This window comes from Sphaerodactylus townsendi, linkage group LG09, assembly GCF_021028975.2.
Source record: "Sphaerodactylus townsendi isolate TG3544 linkage group LG09, MPM_Stown_v2.3, whole genome shotgun sequence".
Taxonomy (NCBI): domain Eukaryota; kingdom Metazoa; phylum Chordata; class Lepidosauria; order Squamata; family Sphaerodactylidae; genus Sphaerodactylus; species Sphaerodactylus townsendi.
In genome coordinates, this window is record NC_059433.1 from 40,328,588 (window position 1) to 40,345,382 (window position 16,795).

The following is a 16,795-nucleotide window of genomic DNA, read 5'->3' on the forward strand; positions in this document are numbered from 1 at the left end:
AGAACTTAATACAGTACTCTAGGTGAGGTCTGACCAATGCAGAGTATATATACACACTCCACTTGCTTTACATTCCTACCATCAGATCCTCTGAAGATGCCAGCCACAGATGCAGGCGAAACGTCAGGAGAGAATGCTGCTAGAACACGGCCATACAGCCCGGAAACCACACAGCACCCCAGTGATTCTGGACGTGAAAGCCTTCAAAGATACATTAAACTCTAATTGTTGCAGCCCAGAATTGCACTGGCTTTCTTGGTTGCCATATCACACTGCTGACTCATGTTCAGTTGTGGTCTACTAAGATTCCCAGATCCTGGTTGTGGTGGGTTTTCTGGGCTGTGTGTCCGTGGTCTGGTTGATCTTGTTCCTAACGTTTCGCCTGCATCTGTGGCTGGCATCTTCAGAGGTGTATCAAAGAGGAAAGTCTGTAACACACTGTGTCCAGTGAGAAGGGAATGTTTTAGTGGCGTATAAATTGTCATGTCCCAGGTGGGGAACCAATCAGTAAGTGTTTGGGTGGAACTTGCTATGCAAAGGTATGGTTGATAGTATAGGATTGCAGGTGAGGTTTTTCAGTTCAGGAGTGATTCATATTTGCATTCGCTGCAGCAGCAGCAATATTGGTGAATGCAAATCCTATGTTTGGGTGGAGTCCATTGTCCATGAACTTAGCATGCCCTCAGTCTTTGCTTCTAGTGTTTTTAAGTACTGGTAGCCAAGCTTTGTTAATTCTCAAAGTCTCTTCTTTCTTGTTGAAGTTGTCTTGGTGTTTGTGAATTTCAATGGCCTCCCTGTGCAGTCCGACATAGTAACCTTCTGAATTGTCCAAAATTTCAGTGTTTTCAAATAAAATGTTATGTCCAGTTTTGTTTAAGACATGTTCTGCTACTGCAGATTTTTCAGGATGGTTAAGTTGACAGTATCTTTTGTGCTTCTTAATATGAGTCTGAATGCTGCGTGTTGTAGTTCCTATGTGGACTTTTCCACAGCTGCAGGGTATGTTGGAATTCAGTAATGAAATGGTTCTGTAAGATTTTAGTAATGTTGGATCATTGCCTTCTTTATGTATCAACATTATATAGGCTTTCTGCCCCAATGGGAGCAATATTTTCTCTTTGCCTATTTCATTCATAATTTATTATTTGTTTATTTTATTGCATTTATACCCACTTCCCCATGCCCCACAGTAGTAATATCAAATTTTCTTCCAAGTACTTATAATACATTGTTGTAAGTCCATCTAGGTCAAGCAATTTTTCATTTTCTTTATAGCTTGTGATATTTCTGGAATCATAAGAAAAAAAAAATCCAAAATCAGTGGGAACCCCAAGTTGTATAGGGATGAGAATGCTGATCTGTCAGTCAAAAGTGTAACTAACTATCTCAATTCAGATATCACATGAATAAACTGTTCAATTAAACTAACAGTAGTGAATTAGTGTAGTAACATCAATTCGCTGCGGTCCATGAAACCAGAATCTGAAAAAAGATTTGCTAGGTAGGGTGACACCTAGTGGTGGTGGTGGTGGTGGTGGTGGTGGTGGTGGTAATGGGGTTACTGTTTGATCCTCGGATGCTGGATTTCAAATGCGAGTGTGTCATTTAATTGAGATTTCTTCTGATATTGATATGAGGAAAGGGTTGGTGGTAGACGTTATACAGCTTGGCTGGGAAACAGTGTGAAATCTGATAACCGACAGTAATGCTAGCAAACAGAAGATAAATTGCTGACACAGCAGAGCTTTACTTGATCCTGGTGGTATAGACCAGGGGTCCCCAAACTTTTTAAACAGGGGGCCAGTTCACTGTCCCTCAGACTGTTGGAGGGCTGGACTAAAAAAAACTATGAACAAATTCCTATGCACAAATGATTGTAAAATGTTTGATTTCACCTTTCAGCCTTTCTGTCATGGTCTATTTTTAGAACAGTGACCAAAGTATGTCAAGTACAGGGTGGGCTCCAAATATTGTTGGGGAGGCTGTGGGAATACCTTCCCCTATTAAAAAAAAAAAGCAGAACTTCCCAATGAAGCATTCCATCTAACCCAGGATCAGGTATCTTCCTGGGTTCTTTCCTCCCTAGCTAGCCAAAGCTAGCGATTCGCCTGGGCCAGCCTGGCTGATGCCAATGGGAGTGAGGCGGAACAGAAAGCCTGAGAGCAACACATGGAGTAGCTGAGAGGAGCGCGGAGCAGGCATTGCCACATGTAAGGTTTCCAACTCTGGGTCAGAAAATTCATGGAGATTTGGGGGTGCCATCATGTAACTGCAATCAACAGCCGTTGGAGCCGGTTCCTCCTCTCCCTTGAGCCCCCACTACACATGAATGGAGCCATCACTGCCATGCCTGGCGGGCTGGATAAATGCCTTCAAGGGGCCACATTTGGCCCTTGGGCCATAGTTTGGGGACCGCTGGTATAGACCATGATAACAGCTGGAGAGATGGGAGAGACAAAGGGAAAACCTGAACCTAGCACTTGCTAAAGCAAACTAGGATTGAATAATCATCTGTTAGCAGAATTCTAGTTACACAAACTAGCTATGATTAGTATAAGTTATGGCTTTGTATGATGTCTGAACCAAACTGCTTTAATTACTGAACTTGCCTCTATGGGCAGTCCAGTTCTCAAACTTGTTGATGCTGTGCCCAAAAATACTTTTTAGAATTACTAGAAAGTTAGCAAACTTGATAGTCCTAACAATTGTAGTAATTAAGGTCTTAATCATTAATCCAATGTTCTGTCAAACATTTCCCCTCAGGAATTTCTTTAAGGTCAGAGAGTATGTCAGCCTCTAATGACTCCTTTGAGGAGCAAAGCCAGTTCTTCCACAATATTTTCACTTTGAAAATTTTATAGTTCAGGTTAGGGCTGCTTTCTTGAAAAACCTGTATTTTATAGAACACTCAGGAGATTTCTTTGGCTTCAGCTCAGAATCTATCACACTGATGGTACTCATTTTGCACATTCTATAGAGCAGTGGTGGTGAACCTATGGAATGTCTGCCAGAGGTGGCACTCAGAGCCCTCTCTGTGGGCACGCACAAACAGAGTCGCCCCCCACTCCACATCTAGGCTGGCCTGGGCCACTGGGCTCGATTATTAGCATGAAACCTAAGACCTATTTTTGGGGAAGCAGTGTAGGTAACCCTGATAAGCGCTGTTAAACCCCACTGATTTTCATGTGAAGAACTAAAGCACAATCCTTTACCTGGGAGTAAGCTCGGTTGCTGGCATTGGGGCTTCCTTCTAAGTAAACCCTTCTAGGGTTGTGATTCACCTGTTGGAAGAGTTGCACAGTTGCTTCAAAGCAAAGCCACCAACTACCACCAAGCTTACTCCCGAGTAATGCATGCCTTGGAGCCAACCATTTTTTCTAAACTAAAACCTCAGTATTCAGGTTAAATTGCCGTGTTGGCACTTTGCGATAAATAAGTGGGTTTTGGGTTGCAATTTGGGCGCTTGGTCTCGAAAAGGTTCGCCATCACTGGTATAGAGCCACATCTGCAGTTACCCTCAACTGAAGAGCCACATGATTATATTATGCCCTTTATACCACCCTGAACCCACAGAAATAGTATAACATTTGTAAAAACTACATTCTGATATGTATGGTTATCTCTTCCTACTATGGTTGAACCACAGTAAATGGTTACTGTAATTGCATACTCCAGAACTCTGTTAGGCTACAAGTTAAAAATAAATGCTTCTCTTTGACAAGTATTCAGTGTATTGTCAAAGGCTTTCATGGCCAGAACTGAGTAGCTGTTTTGGGTGTTCAAGGCTGTGTTGCTGTGTTCTGGTAGTTTTTGCTCCTAATCGTAAGTTGCATTTCTCTACTGTGACATGCCTCTGAAGATGCCAGCCATAGATGCAGATGAAATGTTAGGAGCAACCATAACCACATCACAGACACAGCCTGCATAACACAAAACAGTTACCTTCAAGTTTTACTGTAGTTCTGCAGATCAAGGGGTGGTTGAGAATCTCTCTTAGTGCTAAATGTGCAAGGAATTTTATCAGCTAGCGTTCAACTGTGGTATGCTCCATTCAATGGCATATGTTGACCCAGGCTCATATGCAGGACACATACAGTTCCACAACCCTAATACAATCATCATGGCCCAGTTGCACTGTGAGTAAAAAGAAGAGAGCTTGGTTTTTATACCCCACCTTTTACTCTACTGCAAGAAGTCTCAAAGTGGCTTACAATCACCCCTCGTCCCACAACACCCTCTTATGAGGTAGGTAGGGCTGAGAGACTTCTGAGAGAACTGCGACTAGTCCAAGGTCACCTAGCAGGTTTCATGTGGAAGAGTGGGGAACCAAACCTGGTTCTCTGGATTAGAGTCTACTGCTCATGTGGACGAATGGGGGATCAAAGCCTGTTCTCCAGATTAGAGTGCAATACCTTCAGCCTTAATTAATAGTCACTTTCCTTGTACATGGGGTGGGTGCCATGGGGGACAGTGCTCAGAAGAAACACAAGTGTTTAAGAGGCCCATGTGGCTTTGGAACTACTGTGGACACTTTCGCACATCCAGAATAATGCAATTTCAATCCACTTTCACAATTGTTTGCAAGTGGATTTTGCTATTTGGCACAGTAAAATCCAGCTGCAAAGTGCATTGACAGTAGATTGAAAGTGCATTATTTTGGATGTGCGAAAGTGTCCGCGTGGCACTTTATTACTGTATATATACCATAAAACTTGCAGGAAGGATCAGTGATACCATCTTTATAGATTCATGAACAAATGGTGGTTGTGACTTTTGGAAAACCGCACTCCAAATCCCCTATAATGGATACTTTAAAAAAATACAGAGAAAGGTGGACAACGCTTGGACATGAACTGGGTGTTGTACTTCTGAGACAGGATCAATTTCTAACACTGGCCTAGTTCCTTGTCATAAGTGTTATTACTTTGCTCTCAGAGGGGAAAGGAGAGAGAGGAGAGAGAAGGCTGGGAGTTGCTGGATTCATGTAGCTTTTTGTGACTACGTATAGAAACAGAGTAGCTAACATATTGGTAGCAGCAAAAATGTAACTGCCCTGTTTGTTAGACTCCAGGGCAGCTGGCTGGCCACTGTGTGAAACAGGATGCTAACTGCATGCCCCCAAATTCTTATGGTGTAAGGCAAATGAAAACAGATACGACATGGTTTGATAACTGCCACTATTCATGTTTTGTTAACTGCCACTGTTTTGATAACTGCCACATGTAGGAATCAAGAAACTTCCTAAAGACAAACTTGTGGGAAAAGAAAAAAATAAAGACTGGCATGAATAATGAGAGTTAAGAAAGAAATGTTTTTACTTTAAACTAGGCTTGAACACTGATAGAAACTATCAGTAAATTTTGGTTTGGGGTGTTTTCAACTCGGTAAAGACGAATAGAGCCAATATCCATCAGCTGTATTCAACTTTTACTGAAAATACTCTGGTTAAAAAAACCTGAAATTGGAGAGAACCTGCCCCTCAGGTGCTTCTCAACTTCCACAGGGCTTGAGAAATGCCAACAGGAGACATCCTGCATGCAGGGCTGACCTACATCAGACTTGCATGTGGGATCTGGCCCCAAAGGAGTTTGATAGCATAGGCGGGGGGTGATCTTGCATGCTGGGCTGCTCAACTCAGCATGCAGGTCAGGCCTGCTCTCCCACTGCCTCTCCTGTCCAAGCCCTTGAAGGCTTGGGCAGCAGAGGGTGGGGGATCTTACATGCCAGGATGCTCAGCTTTGCATGCAGGATTGCGCCTGTTCTCTCCCTGCCTCTCCTGTCCAAGCCTGCTGGGGGGCGATCCTGCATGTGGGGCTGCTCAGATTTCAGATTTACCGAATCACTAAGACTACTTTAAACCAGAGAACGTGAGTCATAAAGAGCAATTTGATTCAGTGAACTGGAACATCAACAAATTGTTATTATTCTTGATGTATGAACTCCACAGTAATTTATCAGCTAAAATAGGAGTGGATACTTCTGGATCCCTAACTAATGAAATTTCAGTTCTCATAGGAGTAAAACAGGGATTTGTTCTGACTTCATTGCTTTTTATACCTCAAGATACAGCAGTGAGATTACCAAGTCCAGAACTCTTTCCACACTCCCTTGGTCAATAGAAAGTATCTATTCTCCTGTACACTGAAGACATGGTTCTACTGTCTCTTAAATTGAATTTTCCTCATGGGGAAATTGCACAGGCTTAACAACTTCTGTAAAGAGGAGTCATTATTTATCAATTACTTCAAGACTAAGAAGATGGGTTTTGGAAAGAAGGTTCATAAATTTAGGTGGTAGATAATCCTAACAGATCAGTACAGTACTTTCAAGTACCTTGGGGTACCATTCTTGAAACCCTTTCCTTCATGTTAACTATACAACGTCTCTGTATTTACCACCTAAGAAAATCCATGTGAAATTGTTGCTTAACATTTATGTGATTTATGTTTTGGACAAGAAATTTTAACATCTGCCTCAGTTTTAGTTTGCTTTATTGTTGTTTCATTTATCATTGTTTTTTCATTATACTGCAAAAGGCTTTGGCCATATGTAATAAATTTTACTACCTACCTACCAACACAGAATCTTAGGATAATGTCTGACCCATAAACACTAGTTGTTCATTGGCTTAAAATTAGTAATAACTTAAATTTCTAGTATCAAATACTAATTCTACTTATCCAAAATTGAAATTATAAGACTTTCATGTCGATGTCTATACTCTAACTTATTGAACCAGTAATCAGTTAATTTGAATGTCAACAAATGAAGTCTGGTATTATTCAACAGTATTTTTACTTTGAACACAGGCCAATGAAAGGTATTATTTCCCTTTGTTTAAATGTTTTGTGAAAAGAATAATTAATGTATGGTTCTGTAAAACTGTAAATCTGTAAGTAAATTAAAACACTTCTTTAACAGGGAGTACATCAGCAGTCAAATAAAATATGCTTTATAAATGATCCATTTCCTTTTCACTTTTTGTATAACTTGACCTCATGTCTGGTGCCAACTGTCTTTGTTTATATCATAGTGCAGGGATCCTCAACATGATACTACTCAACGCTCAACAATTGGCTGGTTTTCTGTTCTGCAGTACTGGTGAAGCTAAAAATAGCTGAAGCTTGCCTGGGCTACACATCTCATTTTACAGAGATGAAAAGGTTCTCTTGTGGAGGGGTGGGGGTGGGGACTGAGCGGTCTACAAAGATCAATTAATTATAAGGAACAATCAGTGAACCACTGTATTAGTATTAACTTCTTAAGATTGAGAATATTGGTACTGCCATTTGAGAAAAGTTACTGTAACATTTTAAAATGTGTGTGTTTCTTTAAATCAAGAGGTAACTTGTAGAAGGAAGGAGGGTGAAAGGGTGATGAGATAGCAAGGTGATTGGTTGATACTGGAGAGTGACTGAGAGTGACTGAGTAGGGTCCCTGCTGAACTGAGAGAGAGAGATGGTGTGTAAAAACTGGGGAGACAGCAGTCTGTCCTGGAGACTACCCCCCCCCCCCAGTTTTTAAACACACAGGGAGTCAGTCTGAACTAAACAGAACCAGTGCACAGAACTTGAAAAACAAAAAATATTCACTGAACCGGGGGGGGGGGGGGAGGGTATTCTGCACTGAAAACTGAGAGAGCAGTCTGTGATGTACTGAAAGTGACAGACTAGAAAATGAGTCAAATCCTAATATGATCTCATATATTATTATTATTATTATTATTATTATTATTATTATTATTATTATTATTATTATTATTATTATTATTATTATTATTATTATTATTATTATTATTATTATTATTATTATTGTAGATTTCACAGCTGCCAGATCTTTAGCTGGTTGTTGGCCTTCGCTAGCACCTCGAGCCTCACCCAGAAGCCTCCAGGAAGTTGTAATGTATCGGCGTAGTATTCATGCGGATCCCAGCAGGCTGCTCTCTGAATTTGACAACAGATGTTAATTTTGTCAATTCGAAGATGTTTCAAGTGCTGCCCTAGTGTTTTGGGGATGGCGTCCAGCGTGCTGATTACCATTGGGACGACCTCAGGTGGTTTGTGCCACAGACGCTGAAGCTCGATTTTCAAATCGCAGTATCTAGTGACCTTCTTGTGTTCTTTTTCAATGACCCTGCTGCTGCTGCTGCTGCTGATTATTATTATTATTAATTCGACTTAATAAACCGATCTCCCCCAAAGGGCTCAGAGCGGTGTACAGATATGTAAAGAAGGAGAGAGGGAATTGATGTAAAGTAAAAGTCATGTCAGCAGAGGTTGTTGCCTCAATTTGTTTTGTTTTGTAAATTATTTCTTGAAAACTTTAAACCAGGGGTAGGGAACCTGCGGCTCTCCAGATGTTCAGGAACTACAATTCCCATCAGCCCCTACCAGCATGGCCAATTGGCCATGCTGACAGAGGCTGATGGGAATTGTAGTTCCTGAACATCTGGAGAGCCGCAGGTTCCCTACCCCTGCTTTAAACTAACATATATAAATAAAATTTTATTTTGTTAAATGTAACCTGGAATTCCACCCTAGAAATTCCCTCAGGGTCATGTAGTCCTTCAAATCTGCTTTAAAATTCAGACACACTATTCTAGGAGAAAGTATAAATGGGTTTGGAATAAAATTCCTGGTGGCAGCAAAATATATATATAGAAATAAAAGATAAATGAACATTATTTTGCACCTATTGTATTTATTTATAAAGAAATAAAAGTGGGCACTGCTGTTACTGCTGCTTAAAAAGTACATGTTATTTTGGGATAGGCAGGGAATTCTAGCATTACCAATTGTCATACACTAATTCAGATAGTATTGTCAATTTCTTTCAATATTATAATTGCAGCTTTTCTGATCAGCAATATTTCTATTGTTCAAACCATAGTCCACTGCACTATATCTGCATATAACCCTACATAACAAGCATATAGAAATGGCTCCACATGAACATCCCTAGGTAGATGGGAACCTTGTGTGGAAATCAGAGTCATGGTAATAGATTACCAAACTGCAGAACTTAGGCCCTGCCCCTCCCCCTGCAAGTATGGTGCTATATTTGGAAAACCATATTTCCAAGGAAATTCTAAAAATTTACATCTTACAATTGTTGGAAGAAAGGGACTTTACGCTGTTTCCTGCCTCATCCTACAGAGGGTTTTGTACTAGAGAGCTAGTGGCTAGATAGGGACTTAGGAACTTGTCACCTTTACTCTATCATGCTGACTCTATCCCTTTGATGTAGACTGATACTCTTAGGGACTTCCTCCCTTGCTTCCGCCTTCTTCTCAGAACTTCTCCATCTTACTTTCACCATGCCTAGGGAAAGGATGTGTCTCCTACGCATCTGCCTCCATCCAGCTAGAATAGATTAGTTAGTGAACCTATCTCTCCATCTTTCTATCCAGAATGGAGTTCACTAATAAATACTCTTTTTATTAGATTAGAAACTACAAACGACTCTGACTTTCTTTTGCGTCTGAAGTTCTCTCTAGCAAGCTCATCCACGCGTGTGTGCACAGGTAAGCTTCTCTGTGTTCAGCCTCTGTGCCGCTCTGCAACTTTTGCTAGGGAAACACATGCACCAGGTGTGGTTCTCTCAACAGCAATAAAAGTCTGATAGAACACTGCCTGAAAAAAGTTAACAGTCACACATTTATTGCGGTTAAGATTTTTATCATTATAACTTTTCATGGAGACCAAGCATAAATCTTTATTTCCTTTCCCGTATGTTTTCCTTCTTTGTTGCAAAAATGTTTTGTCAAAAATAATAACTTTTGCTTTAAAAAAGAGGAGGGCAGGTGGCAGGCTTAACAAATGCTATTAACTTGTGAGAACCTGTGAGAACCTCTCCACCTGTGAGAACAGGCTGAAATGGTGGAGTGATGGACCTGAAGATGGCCAAGGGGTCTCCAGTTCCTTTACTGTATCAAATGTTGCCGGGAGGTCACAGCAGAGCGTCAAGACTTTATCCGCAAAAAAGTTCACAAAAGCCACATAGCCAACAGCTGAATCACTAACATTTTTTGATCGCATAGGAAGGGATGTTAAAGACCGAATTACCTTAAACAACTGTCCAGATGAGAGCTAGCGGACACAATGGAGGCCGCATAGAATTGCTTTTTTGTAGCCTTCACTGCCATCTTATAAGATTTCATAAATTTCCTATTAGACATTTTTGTGATTTCATCACGAATACGGTGCCAACCTCACTCTAGGTGTCTCAGCTCCTGCTTCATCAGCCGCAGCTCCCCAGTATACCAGGGAGCTTGGTGAACACGAAGCAGAGAGGACATCGGGGAGCAATCACCTTAATGGCTTTGAACAGCCGGGAATTCCAGCCCTCAATCAGCTCATCAATGGAAGCTCCACTGGGTCTAGGGAACCCACAGAAGATTCTGGAAACCAAATGGATCCATAAATCTCTGTGGGCAGCCATAAATTAGCCAGTCACCTAAGCAGGATGAGGCAATGGTGTCCACTTGGGCCTTCAGGGCAAAGTGGTCAAGACTACAGCATTTCTTCAGAGGTAATTAAATCCACATTTACCACCATGCCAATGAACTTTCTCTTGGCCAGTGATGGAGAGTTAAAGTGGCTTATTAAAGCAACTCATTAAACTCAATACAGATAGGTTGTGTTACTTTGCACAGAAAAGGATCCAGAGTAAACTTGCGTATGTTTATGTGCATGACAAAGACACAATCTGTATACATAAGCCTGCCTGTATAAAGCAATGGCCCCCTCCTTATAGGTGTACGTCATTCGTAACCATCCTGTTCACCAGTAGCTGGGAATGATCAACACAGTGGATCATCATATATGTTATTATCCTCTCTCTTGTTATTTTCTGACACATGCACAAGCATGCATACTTATTTGTTGTATCACATTTCTTTTTATCTGCAACGTAATGCAGCATATTCATGTGCTAGAATAACCTTCTCCTCTTCCTTGTGTTTGTAGCTATGTACCAACCAAATGAAGCATTTCAAATGATGCAAATGATGACATTTGAGCCAACAATAAATTACGTAATTAAACTTCAGTGCTACAACATTAGTTTGTTACCCCTATGAAATTTTTCACTTATCTGTTTATACCTGGCCTTCATATATCCCAAAGGTAGCACAGATTCCAGTTACTGTATATGAAGCCCCACTCCCCTTCTGGAAAATACAGACAAGCGTGGTTTTGTGAACAGTGTTTTACCAGTGTGTATGAGTGTGTATATAAAAAATAAAAATAATTTCTTTTGGCACGCAATTCCTTTTCCAATGTTCAGTATAAGCGAACAGCATAACTGTTTTAGTTACAGGGAAAAATGTGTCAATGTTTTGCCAAAGATATTTCTAGAGCACATATTACGAAGTAAAATATCCTGCCTGGTCACAGTTTTTTTTCCATTTTTCATAAATCCTCTATTATATACTACCATGACTCTTATTTCAACAAAATTCTGATATGAAAGTTAAAAGAAAAAAGTCAACTTGATACAAATGCAGAACTTTATTATAATTTAACCTGTGCCATTATTTAACCAGGTCGTTTAAATTTATTTATTTATTTTATTTATTATTTAAACTTTTATACCGCCCCATCCCAAGGGGCTCTGGGCGGTGTACAACATTAAAGAGCTCTGTACAGCAGAGATGTCAACATCTTACAACAAAGACAGTTACCATATATGCAATGAGAAATGCCAGATGTTCAAGCTGGATTCCGAAAAGGAAGAAGCACTAGAGATCATATTGCTAACTTATGTTGGTTACTGGAATATATGAGATAATTTATGGTTGATTTTAAAAGAAATGGGTGTGCCACAACATCTGATAGATTTGATGTGCAACCTATACCCAGGACAAGAAGCAGAATACGGACAAATATAATGGTTTTCAATTGGCAAAGGGGTCAGACCAAGAGGTATTTTATCTCCACATCCCTTCAATCTGTATGTGGAACATATTACAAGGAAAGCTGGTTTAGATTTAGATGAAGGTGGAGTGAAAATTGGTACAAGGAACATTAACCATTTGAGATATGGCGAAAAACAGCAAAGACTTGAAACAACTCCTAACGAAAATTAAAGCAGAAAGGATTACTGCTGGACATCAAGAAGACGAAAGTAACGACTACTGCGGAACTGATACTGAAGAAATTGAAATTGTTCAAGATTTTCTATTCATTGGTTCCACCATCAACCAGAAGGTAGACTGCAACCAAGAAATCATATACAAATTGAGTCTGGGAAGGTCAGCCAGGAAGGAGCTAGAAAAGATCCTTGAGTGTAAGGATGTGTTGCTGGTGACCAAATTCAAGATAATTCATACTACAATATCCCATTACTATCTATGGATGTGAAAGTTAGACAGTGATGAAACCTGGCAGGAAGAAAGCTGATTCATTTGATATATGGCATTAGAAGAGAGTTTTAAATATATCATGGACAGTCAATAAGACAAATAAGTGGGTTCTGGAGCAAATGAAGCCTGAATTCTCTCTACAAGTTAAAATGACTGAACTGAGGATATTGTACTTTGGCTGTATACTGTTCCTTAGTACTCTCAATCCTCACAAGCAGTATTGGTGGGGGAATAGAAAAAAGGGCAGGATGTAAACAAAGGTACCTTGAGCTCCTTAGAGGAAGGGCAGGAGCAAATGTAGTAAAGAACTGATAAGCATGCTTTCCTTGAACAGAATTCTGCTTAAGGAAACTTGGATACAAGGAAGTAGGTAAGGGGGGGTTCTCGGGTTCAACCCCCCATTACATGTCCGAAGCTCTGCCCCCCGTTTGTGGGTTTTAAAAATATTTTAGTGTTTTTTCGGTTTTTGGCCTACAGGGGGCACAGTTTTTAAGCTAGCAGCACCAAAATTTCAGGGATGTTTTGGGAGACTCTCCTGATAATTCTACCCAGGTTTGGTGAAGTTTGGTTCAGGGGATCCAAAGTTATGGACTCCCAAATGGGGTGCCCCTGTTGTTTCCAATGGGAGCTAATAGAAGATGGGGCTACACTTTGAGGGTCCAAAGTTATGGACCAAGCTTCACCAAACCTGGAAGGTATCATCAAGAGAGTCTCTTACTGATATCACTCAGGTTTTGTGACGTTTGGTCCAGGGGGTCCAAAGCTATGCCCCATCCCCCATTGTTTCCAATGGGAGCTAATAAAAGATGGGGGCTGCACCTTTGAGGGTCCATAACTTTGGACCCTCTTAACCAAACTTCACCAAACATGGGTGATATCATCAGGAAAGTCTCCTAAAGATACCCTGAAAGTTTGGTGCTACTAGCTTAACAATTGCACCCCTGACAGCAGGCACCCTCCAAATTTCCCCAGATTCTCCTTTTAACCCGCCCCCCTTGGCATGGATTTAAAGGGAGAATCTGAGGTCCCCAGTTTAAACATTGAAAGTGATGCTGTTTCAGGGTGGGGGATAATCCACCCCCAAACAGCATCATGTTAAATTTTGTTTTAACTGGGGACCCCAGATTCTCGCTCTAAGGTGGATTTAAAAGGAGAATTTGGGCTCTCTAGTTTAAACGCTATTGAAAGTGATGCTGTTTGTGGTGGATTCCAGCATCACAGTGGCTGCCCATGGGGTGTGTGTGTAAAACTCAGATTTTGCACGGGTCTCCATTTCCCCTAGCTACGCCTCTGCCCAGAGGGGAGGGCAGAAGGGGCTGCCGGCTGGGAGCCGAGTTGGTGGGGGGCAGGGGAGGGCGGGGAGATTCTGCTGGCCTTGGAGAGCTAATTTTGTAAGCACTGAGGCCGAAGGTGGGGCTTTGGGAAGCGTGGCCACGCCCCCAGGGGTGGGTGGCGGTGTGGCCCTGCCCCCTAACCCCCCCATAAAAAATCTATACCTACGTCCCTGCTTGGACACAACTGAATTCTTTAAAGGTAGTTGTAAATAATGCTTGAGAAGGGTAGCTGTGGTAGTCTCTTCTAGCAAAATAAAACAGAAGTCCAGTGGCACATTAAAGGCTAACAACATCTATTCCATCATGAATTTAATGAGTAAGAAATTAGCACTGGCTCATGAAAGAATTTTGATAATAATATTATAACTTATTCATAACTGCTAATGAATGAAAAAAAAATCGAACCTTTCGTTGCAAGGTGAACATATATATACTAAATCAAACACCACCTAACTGGAATACCATTTGGAAGCTAGAAACTCAAATTTTATTAAGATGGGAAGAAGGAGCTATAATTTTTTTTATTCTCCTTTAAATAAAAAAGCTAGGTTCATCATATGTGTAATATATACTGCCCAGCTAATTTCATTATACCCCTAGTATAGACCTTGTAATAGCCATTTCAATAGAAAAGTGGGTTATAGCACAGGTAAAAGGTTCTTTGAACAATTTTGAGTTATGTTGCATTGGAAGCAGTATTTATGTAACTCATCTAGAGTAAGAAGTCATTGAAGACCTCATGCATACAGTCAAATTATCCCCACAGCTCTAACTCTAGGCATTCTCTCATGGGGTCTTGGAAACCTCCTGCTACTGAGATACTTCTAACAGTCCAATCCAGAGGCCACAGTGGCTGGGGATGGAGCCCCTGCTGCACCACCTCCAGAGAGCTTCCAGGTAGCATAGGAAGGCAGCAAAAACCGAGAATCCTTGGCTGCCTGAAAAGCTCCTATTGCCAAAAATGAACTAACACCATTCTTTTGGGTGGCGCAAGTCAGAGGCATGTGCCAAGGGTATTCCCAAACTGAAAGCCCAGTGGAAGCCGTTTAAGGTTGGCACCAACCCTGGGAAACACCCCTTGTCACTCTCAGCTGCACCAGCATACTCCTTTAGGACAGCACCACAGAGCTCTGCAGTGCCCACCTGCCTCTGTGTTTGTGCTCCCTGCTGGCATAGGTTCCACTTATGCCAGTGGGGTAGGCAAACACAATAGTACAGTCCTGTGTTAGTTCCAGGAGATGCTTCCCCCCACCCTTGGATTGGGCTGTTAAAGTCCCCTTTAGCCGTTAGGATGTGAATACTAGAGGAGAGTGCTGATAGAGGCCTGGTGAGGAGGGCTGCTGTCATGAGCCAGTTCCCAGGAGATGAGGAACCAGACACAGAGCCTGCCTGCAGCACAGCTGTTGTGGCAAAGCTGCACTTTATCATCTCAGAGGATGATAACACATTTAACAGGCTGGAGGAGGAGAACCAACAGGGAAGAGAGAAGGGAAGAGAAACAGCCAGAGTTACTGTCAGTCAGGTGATATGTGGGAGCTGCATAAATGAGTGTGTGATACGTTAAAGAAAAAAAGCCATAGAGATGTTATTCCTTCCCAACCTAAACCCAACTATCTTTCTGCAATTTTCCACTAGCCTCAGTTAACAAATTTAGATGATTATATAATGCAGAGGTCTTTAGCATTTTGAACATACATTTTTCTGTTTTAATTATTCAGAAGCAGCACTTACTATTGCGCACAATCAATCAACTGGTATTCATTTGATCTCTCGAAGCATGCTTTCACTCCTTCGTCGTCCCAGAGCTTTTTTGCATGTTCAAAGAATTCCTGAAAATTGGAAATTTAAGAATGTATTAATTCGAATGAAATATTAGATTATTATTCAGACCCTATAGAACACTTACTGAAAGGGGGGGAGGGGGCTGGAGACAGCCAGTGCTTTGGGAGTCTGGGCAAGTGAAGTTGAATCCTAAATAGTGAAGTTGTATCTTACAACATATTACTTTCCTTTCATAAACTCTTTCAGCATTTTATCAAAAAGGGAATGTAACATGATCCCCATCCCCAATACTTCTCAGATACTACAATTCTGTGGTTTCAAAAAATCCATACAAAATTATCATAGGAGGCAGCCTGGCGTGGTTTCTGCCTAAAGCAGTTGAACTCTTGTCCAACTGGGCTTCAATTTGTCTTAAGACTTCTCGTGATTTCAATATTTAATTATTACAAAACATGGTTTTTATTCATTTGGCTTGTCTTAGCAGCACCTGAGAATATGCAAACCTTTACATTTATTAATTTAGAACAGTGATCCAAGTTCAGATGGTTTGGAGTAAACTCTTCCAGCGCTCCATGACAAAGCACACCATTTCAAGGTGAAGACTTGAAATCAGGATATCTATGCAGTGTTCTCTTTTTGCACAGAGTGCAATTTTCTAAAGGCATTTAAAATTCCCTTTGAGTTTTTAGAAGAGGAATCATCATCATCCTTAGAATCTCTCTGCTCCTGGGGATGTGAAGCCAAAGGTGTAGGCAGACTCCAGCTTGTATCAAACCAGAGAAATGAGAAACGTTTCGTGCACTAAAATGCTATCTAATGATAGCCAGGCTCCTGTGACAAACTGGCCTAGCCTTCACTAGTGGCTTGTTCCACAATACCATGTCATATCCCCACACCCAGATAATTGGTGCTTGTGGGACAATAACCTGATATTCGTTTCTATTGAAGGAGCACTGATATAATACACATCTGCCAGGTAAATTAATCAAATTCTCAGTCAGCATAACATCATCTCCTGCTCTATTAGAATCCCTCTTGAAGGTACTCAGGTAACAAGAAAACCTTGCTCACACCATTGATAGGAGAGGGCATAAAGGGACTGTGCTTTAGCCCAGCATTTTGTTCAGTTTTACCCCATCACCACAACTCATGCTAGTAGTCACACTTCAGGATCAGGCAACACATTAATCTCCCTCCCTCCCTTTATTTATCTCTCTGTCCTTATAGTTCCAGCTTGGTTCTTCAATTTTTTCATTTCCAGCTCTCCTGCTTAGTCCCAACCTCCTTCTCATTCTGTCAGCTGCTACTGAAATCC

General features: G+C 41.2%; 1 protein-coding gene across 2 annotated transcripts in view; it reads right to left on the minus strand.

Moving 5' to 3' along the window:
- Positions 1–16,795, minus strand: part of GNAL (G protein subunit alpha L) — a 156,336-nt gene that overhangs the window by 32,961 nt on the left and 106,580 nt on the right. For both annotated transcript variants that reach the window (XM_048507207.1, XM_048507208.1), the window contains exon 5: positions 15,430–15,527. In XM_048507207.1, coding sequence (XP_048363164.1) covers positions 15,430–15,527 — 98 coding nt within the window. The remainder of the gene's footprint in view (positions 1–15,429; positions 15,528–16,795) is intronic.